Source organism: Pundamilia nyererei, unplaced genomic scaffold (assembly GCF_000239375.1).
Source record: "Pundamilia nyererei isolate P.nyererei 1_Seehausen unplaced genomic scaffold, PunNye1.0 scaffold00019, whole genome shotgun sequence".
Classification (NCBI taxonomy): Eukaryota; Metazoa; Chordata; class Actinopteri; order Cichliformes; family Cichlidae; genus Pundamilia; species Pundamilia nyererei.
Genome location: NW_005187420.1, coordinates 3287673 through 3295426, shown reverse-complemented (window position 1 = coordinate 3295426; position 7754 = coordinate 3287673). Strand labels below are relative to the sequence as shown.

At 42.6% G+C, this 7754-nt stretch overlaps 2 protein-coding genes across 2 annotated transcripts in view; both read right to left on the bottom strand.

The window, feature by feature from the left end:
• Nucleotides 1-399: 399 nt before the first annotated feature.
• On the bottom strand, nt 400-5504 carry LOC106455903 (gamma-aminobutyric acid receptor-associated protein-like 2). Its single transcript, XM_005726375.1, has 4 exons — nt 5268-5504; nt 2659-2714; nt 2400-2572; nt 400-898 (listed from the first exon to the last, which is right to left on the bottom strand). The coding sequence occupies exons 1-4, from the start codon at nt 5299-5301 to the stop codon at nt 808-810; spliced, it is 354 nt and encodes a 117-aa protein (XP_005726432.1). The 5' UTR covers nt 5302-5504; the 3' UTR covers nt 400-807.
• The window catches only part of nqo1 (NAD(P)H dehydrogenase, quinone 1), a 12462-nt gene continuing 7368 nt past the window's right edge, over nt 2661-7754 (bottom strand). Inside the window, exons 6-7 of the mRNA XM_013909143.1 lie at nt 6916-7248; nt 2661-2714 (exon numbers count right to left, since the gene is read on the bottom strand). Of these exons, the coding sequence (XP_013764597.1) occupies nt 2700-2714; nt 6916-7248 (348 nt within the window). The 3' untranslated portion in view covers nt 2661-2699. The remainder of the gene's footprint in view (nt 2715-6915; nt 7249-7754) is intronic.

Sequence of the window (7754 nt, the reverse complement as noted above, 5' to 3'; positions counted from 1 at the left end):
GTGAATCATCACGCCTCAAACAACACGTTTGAAAAGAGATTATTTTGAGCGACGTCAGGATCATCCTCAGTGCTGTGAGAGGTTTTCTGGATATTTGTTCCACGTGCACGCTCCAGACCATCAAACAAATCTTAATATTAGTCAAAGATAACCTGAGTAAATACAAAATACACTTTTAATTGATCATTTCATTCATTCAGGGAAACAAAAGCTATGTGAAATGACACCACTCTGTGCAGATGATTCTCTGCAGCTACATTTGTAACAATGTTGTAGTTTTTCTTTGTTTTTTGTCGCTGTTGTGTCATCTGTTAACACCTCGACTGGAGGCGACACTCATGTGCTGAAGAGTCACATGACCCCATTTGCATCAAATAACACACAGTTTGAAGAAATGAGGAAGGTGCCCGGGATTTATTTTTGGCTTTTTATTGGTTAGGTCATCCAGCTACCTTACCGTCAAATAATTCATTTTTTTAAATATCATCTTCAAAGAAGAAAGCACAACTGAAAGCAAAAGTCATTCACTCGTCACTTTTAAAAGGTGGAAACAATCAATAATAATAGTAAATCAAGGTTCCTACTAAAACACTCAAATCACAACATCAAACAAAGAGTAACTGAAATGTGACACACTGGATCTGTAAAGAGGAGGTGAGACATGAGCCGGGACAAGCACGCCGGAGTCTCCTGATGCGCATCCGTGTCTGTTCCAGTCTCTGAATTTCCCTCGCTGTCTCCCAGGGGCCAAGTGAGGGCTGTGATTGGATGTGGGTGGGTGTCAGGAGAGGCAGCTTTTATTTTCCTCTAAAAGCCAAAGGTGTTCTCCCCGCTGTAGGCCACGTATAAAAAGCCGTCCTCATCCTTCTCCTTCTCGTACAGCTGCCCCATCGTGATGCTGAAACATGGAGGGAGACGCAACGTCGTCACTGAACACCAAATAAGAAAACAGTCCACCGCAGAAAAGACACCGACAAATCCGCCCGGTTAGCATTTTTTCATAAATAACAACAGAAGTCTGTGAACATTTGGAGGAGTAAATGGCCTGTATTTGTATAGTGCTTTACTCGTCCCTAAGGACCTCAAAGCTTTTTACACATCCAGTCATCCACACATTCACACACTGGTGATGGCAGCTACATAGTAGCCACAGCCACACTGACAGAGGCGAGACTGCCGGACACTGGCGCCACCGGGCCCTCTGACCACCACCAGTAGGCAACGGGTGAAGTGTCTCGCCCAAGGACACAACGACCGAGACTGTCCGAGCCGGGGCTCGAACCGGCAACCTTCCGATTACAAGGCGAACTCCCAACTCTTGAGCCACGATCGCCCAAGTGACGCACACTAGCACATAAAGAGCGGCCGACAGCCTGTAAACAACAGTAGACTTGTGATAGCAAGCAAGCGAATAATGAAGGAAACAGATTTTTAGACGGGAAACTGTGAGAGAGCTGTGCATGAAGTGTGATTTTATCCTGGTGGAAGCAAAACAGCGAAAGTCAGAGTGAGTCCATGACGATGTTTATGTGAAGCGTAGTTTGGATCTTCTTTTGCTGCTGGTTCAGTCAATATTGTTTGGAGAGAGATCAAACTAACAGCTTTAGAATCATCTGCACAAAGACGTAAACACAAAGCGCGGAGCCGCCGAAACATCGGAATCAGCGAGCTGTCGGCTTTCAGCCCCGACCGTGTCCGTGCCGGCGGGTGAGAAAGGCGACATCTCACTGATCCTGATGATCCTGATGCGTCGGCGGCTCCGCGCTTTGTGTTTACGTCTCTGTGCAGAATCCGTGTTCCTGCTCTCATTTACTGTTTCAGCTGTTTGGTGGTTGTTGAAATTTTGTGAGGTTTAACCTGAGATTCTGGCGTTTCGGGCAAAATAAATTAATATTAAAAAATCAATTCAGGATTTGAATGAATCGATATCACGTTATCCAAGCCAGAATCGATTTTAATCGATAAATCGATCATCAAAACACAGCCCTAGTGGAAACTGACCCACTAACACTGAAATACTGAGACGTGCAGCATTCTGAATGCTGAGAGACAAAACTGAATGAATACAGTATTAAATGAGTGACGGGAAGATTTACAGTTTTCATCTGTTGTGTTTTGCAGTAGAGTAAATATCTTCCTGTCAGGCCTTCTTTTATCATTCGTCCTCCAAAAGCCGAGCAGATTCATGGAAAATTAAAGATATCATAGATATGACGTCTTTTATCTAAAGACCTTTGAAACTGAAACGGTTAATGGTGGCGGCCACCAGTATTCGCTTACAATCAAACATTCAACCCTCACACGACCTGAAGTTACAGAGCGAGGTCATTTCAGATCTCATTATTTTACTTTATAATATAAAAATCAGACAACGAGGTCCTCTGAAAGGCTGAGCTCACCTGGACTGAGGCACCGTCTTATCCACAAACAGGAAGATGGCCTTCTCCGAGGGCAGCTGGATGCGTTTCCTGATGATCCACATGAACTGGGCCACTGTGATGTCAGAGGGGACCAGGTACTTCCTCTTGTCGATGTCCACTATCTGTGATCCCGACACTTTCTCCACGATCACCTGAACGCAACGACACACACATTTCATCATCAGCGAACTGGCCGACTTGCAGAAGCAGCCGCCCACGTGTCGTCGCGCTCACTCACCGGGACGCGGTCAGGGTACTTGTTGCGGATTTTGGCTGACTCTATGCATCGATGTTCTGCAGGAGACAAAGACACACGCGGGTTAGTCTGACGGGTGTTTCTCGGCACCTCGCGCTGTTTCCAAGTGAAATTTTTTAAAAAAAAGGCTAATGAAAGTTAACCAAAATGAAACTATAAAGAAAATTATTATTATTATTTTAACAATAATGAAACAAGAAACTGACTCTGAGTTCTCACTTGATTAAACCACAGAAACAAACATGATTAAAAAGACAGAAAACTACAATAACAATCAAACAGATGCAAATTATAAGCAACAAATAACAAAAAACAGACATTACACAGAGCTGCTATTCATTGCAATCGAATGTTCAACTTAATTCAACATATTTATATTGCCCAACAGCTTTGCATGATTCACAGTTCAAAATAAGCCTTCTTTATCTCATACAGAGCCTTGTTTCATATGAACATCCACCAGGAGCAGTGGATATATGACAGGGTTTAACAAATGCAGATTTAAGTCCACTTCAATCAGTGAAAAAAGGTTTTCAGTAACTTTCTAAATGCAAAGGCAAGCTTTTGCTCCCTGCAGCGCCCCCTGTGGTGTGGAGGTTAGCTTCAGCAGTTTGTTTACATGTACCAAATATTATCAGCCTTCTTAAATGATCAATAAAAGCTACATTTCAAAAAGCAGCTGACTTCTTCAGTTTAAGTCTTTAGGTCCCTGGTGGTTATGTGAGGAGTTCTTCAGAGAGGTTTGTTTAGAAAAAAACCTTCCTCAGACAGCTCTCAGCACCTCCTGCTGCTGATTATGTACAGAGATCGATATCTGACGGTGGAGTTGTTGTCAGTTAACACCACCTCTGGCCGCCCGAACACCTTCGATCCGCTCACTCAAAAGAAGAACGTGCAGGCACTGAATCTTTAATAAAACATCACCATGTTGCCTCTATGATATCACGCCGCATGCATTCCTGCAAGTATTTATTCTGGCAAATATTTGCACTAAAGTAAAACAATCACTCTCGTTTCTAACAGTTCACCAGCTCCTTTTCCTTCAGATCATTCGTTTTCACTATGTCACATGAATTTAAGATGAATGAGCACAAATGGACAAAAATCCTTATCGCGGTTTGTGGTCAGCCGGCTGAAACAGCGCTCGGCATGAGGCCGCAGGAACCACATCTTATCTTTCACAGGAAGCACCGGGGTTGCCCTGAGCTCCTGTTCAGGTTTCACAGTTGGCTGCCATAGACATGCTAATTGCTGCAGTTGCTTCTAGTTTGCATGGAAGATACTGAATTATCTGCAAACCCTCGCTAACTACTTCCTGAACTGTAGTGAAACACAAAGTGCAACACAACCCAGAAATTCACCTTCCCTGTAAAGGTTTCGACTTTTGTGTTTTGCATTTTTACAGCTAGAAATTAGTGAGCATTTGCAGAAATGTCCGCATCTTCCTTCCAAACAGCGACTGGGGCGACGTGTAGCGACCTAAGCCATCGCAGGAAGGTCCATACAGGTAGCACCGTGTACCGTAAACCTCCAACCAGTCCCCTCATTGATCTAGGACCGTGTGACTCTGTGGGGCCTTGTTCACGCCACCCTACAGCATCACAATGGCAAAATGGTGGACAGGTTAATGGTCATGTGACTACAAACCCTGAATAGTGCTAGCTTGAAAGAAAGAACCATAAATACTTTCTTAAGCTTTTATTATAACAACATTTAATAAATGACACAAAAAAGTTACCACTGATTTTTTTTTACCTAAATCAACAGGGGGGGTTGGGCCTTCACCAACATGTGCTTGTCTTTCTTGACGGAGACAACGTTTGTGCTATTTTAAATCCTACAAATAATATTTCATGATAAGTTTCAACCACTGGTGGAAGTCAGCTTACACAATATTTATTACAATTGCGTAATTATAGAATAATACAATATTTTTATGTGAAATTAATGGATATAAAACTATTTTACAGTAACACAATCACAGGGAAGGTGCTCCTGCACTCCTCCTGTACTTCACTAAGTGAGTTTTCCTGATTACCTTGATTTACTTTACTGTACTTCAGCTGTAACTGAGCACACTTTAAATGATCCCTCAGCACATTTACATGTCTAAACAGATGTTTCCAGCTGTGTTGCATGCGGCTGGCCCGCAGTGTAGAGCTGTTTGGTCATCCAGCTGCTGATGAACTGCGAGCAGAGGCGAGGCCCGACTAGCTACTTGCTGAGCCAGTATACACGATTAGCCTGAAACTGGGTCGTCGTGTTAACAACAAAGACACGATGGTTTGTCCGCTTCCACGAGCCCAGTACACGGCTTTAACACTACGGGTTTAAAAGTTAACGTTAACAGGAGCGGACATCAACATTTACACCTGTATGTCCCCGTTAATGGATCGCTGGCTCCTCTATGGACAAAAGCCCGGAGGACAGGCCCGGCTCCCCGCAGGGCCCGTTTACCAGCGACACCTTAGAAACTTTAAATCCCACATTAACTCCCATACGGAAGAATAAACAGCTAGACTTTTATAACATAATAATAACAACTCATAACTATTTTTCCTCACTAATCAGAACGTCGCCTCCATTCTCACCCAAAGAGTGGTCTTCTTTGAACATCCATTTCATGTTTGCCGTTTCCGGGCTCCTCTCGTCGGGTGCAGCGGGCTGTAAACGCGACTCACGGTTAAATTTGGGGCTCAGCAATCTTCCCGCTCGCTGTCCTCTCAGTTTTAACCACGAACGAACACACGGCTCGGCACCTCCCAGCGCTCCAGCTACACAACAACAACAACAACAACAACAGCAACAATCCTCTTCTTCACGATCAGCCTGCTGAGCCCCGCCCAGCCCGTGACGTCACCAAGGCCCCTACCATTCCGCCATGTAAAGGGGGGAGAGAAAGACGGAAACATCGACTCTTTCTCTCTGTAAACGTAATAATAACGAACAAGCAATGGCGAAATGCATCATAACTAGGCTAATAACCACATAAGACCCAAGTAAGATTAAATGTTTCCATTTCACTGTATGCATAAGCCGATATTAACATTTCACATGGTAGTTTATGCACTGTTCCCCCCGTAGTGATGCGCAGTCATACGTATTTCTCCTCGCTACAACGTAAACACAACCAGCATTACAGCATTGTCCCCACAGACATGCGCAGTTTGAATCCCCTAAATGCAACCTTTACTTTCGTTAACAAATGCTGAGTATTAAGAATGTTTTATGATGTCGTGGCAGGGCTAAGACTTCTACAATAATTAATTGATATTAAGATAAAATGAATAAATATCTATCTTCCTGTTTTGCTTTGAAAGGAGAGATCCAGAGCACAGCCTCCAACTACAAACCCATGGCCTTGGTAATTCTGCTTCTGGAGGTGTTGCAATCAGAACCGTGTCATTGCTTTTTTTCCTCTCTTCTCATTTTATTCGAGTAACATAGAACTAATCTGTCCTGAACCTTACATAACAGGGGGTCCAACTCATTTTACATCATGGACATACAGAAAAAGCTCTGGTAGCTTTTTGCCAAGACTGTCCTGAATTTTGGACTAACTAAAAGTTTATATTTAAAGAAGAAAATAATCATTTAAATTTTTTTTTAAATTGTTCTGTTTTTCTATCTATTACTAGCTGTGGGCAAGGTCTTTGTCAGTAAAATAATTTGTAAAAAACTGAAAATACAAATAAAAGCTCAATAACTTATGGTATGGCGTCTTTTCTATACCCATTCAGCCCACGGACTTTATGTTTGACATTCCTGTTTTACAAAATAAATAAAAACCAAAGGCATGAATACTTCTGGGATTTTTAAAAACCTTTCCAAAAGCTGACTCACTAAAACAATATTTTTAAAAAGCTGGCATTAAGTAATTCAGTTGTATAAAAGCAGGTGGGTGCAACTTAAAATGTTACGTTTAATGAAATCTGGTGAAATAAACTTTATTTGATTAGGATACATTCACTTTACATCAAGCATAATTTCTTTGATGATTTTTTGGAATACATAAAACTTTTATTTCATACATTTCAGTTACACTTTCATCAAATGTATTGCTTCATGTTTATGAAGACAGAATTTTTTTTAGAGTAAAAGCTTTTCTTTGTTCAGATATTCTAAAAAGAGAAATGCTCCAGCACCAAAGTAAGTGCTTTAATACAAAGTTTTATTCAAACTTCAGTAAACGTGTCTAAAACCACGCGTGAATTACACTGTACGAATGGAGCCACACACCTTCTTCCCGTTGCCTCGTTCGTCTTCCGCTGTGGCCGCTCTGGTCTGGTTATCGGGCGGCAGCGGCTTCCCCAGGTGGTGTCCTGTGGAGATGCCGAGAGGCTGCGTCGCTAGTTCCTCCTTCACTTCCGGCCGAAGTAAGAATCCTCCCTGAAAGCTGAGGTCAAAGAGCTCACAGCGGGCAAAGGTCAAAGGATTTTCTGCAAGTAGTCCTTTGAGTCGAGTCCGCCACCCCTCGAGCATCGCGGCTCGTGCAGCTGGGGGACTGTGAGCCGGACTCCAGAAAATCTGAGGAGCCAGAACCTGAAATCCACAGAAGTGCAGAATCCCATTCTGGAAGAAACAAGAGCAGACAGAAGGGAGGAAGATGATTCCACAAGCATTCATCTTTGGGTTTGTTATGTGTTATTTGTGTAGCTTTCCGTCTTATGCCCTTCTTTATCAACTTTAATTGTGTTAGGGTTTTGTCTCTGTGCTCAGTCATTTCCTGTTTTATTTTGGTAGCTCTTTATTTCCTTGATTATTTTCACCTGTTTCTTGTTACCTAGCTGTTTTCACTCCAATCATTAACCGTCAGCTGTTGGCTTCCCAGACTTATCATCTGATGTTTGTTCTCATTCACTTCATGGATTTTCTGTTTTCTGGGTTCCTGCTTTGAGTCAGTTTTGTTTATATGTTTACCTTCAGCTTCTGTTATTTGATAGAAAGAGAGAAACAAAAGTCCCAAAAGAACTTTGAACTGCACATACAGTGGGGCAAAAAAGTATTTAGTCAGCCACCGATTGTGCAAGTTCCCCCACCTAAAATGATGACAGAGGTCAGTAATTTGCACCAGAGGT

Coding starts and splice junctions, on each gene's coding strand:
- LOC106455903 (XM_005726375.1), bottom strand. CDS start 5,301: ATGAAATGGATGTTCAAAGAAGACCACTCTTTGG. Junction 2,573..2,658: donor AGTACCCTGACCGCGTCCCG/GTGAGTGAGCGC, acceptor CGTTGCGTTCAG/GTGATCGTGGAGAAAGTGTC. Junction 899..2,399: donor AAGACGGTGCCTCAGTCCAG/GTGAGCTCAGCC, acceptor TCCATGTTTCAG/CATCACGATGGGGCAGCTGT.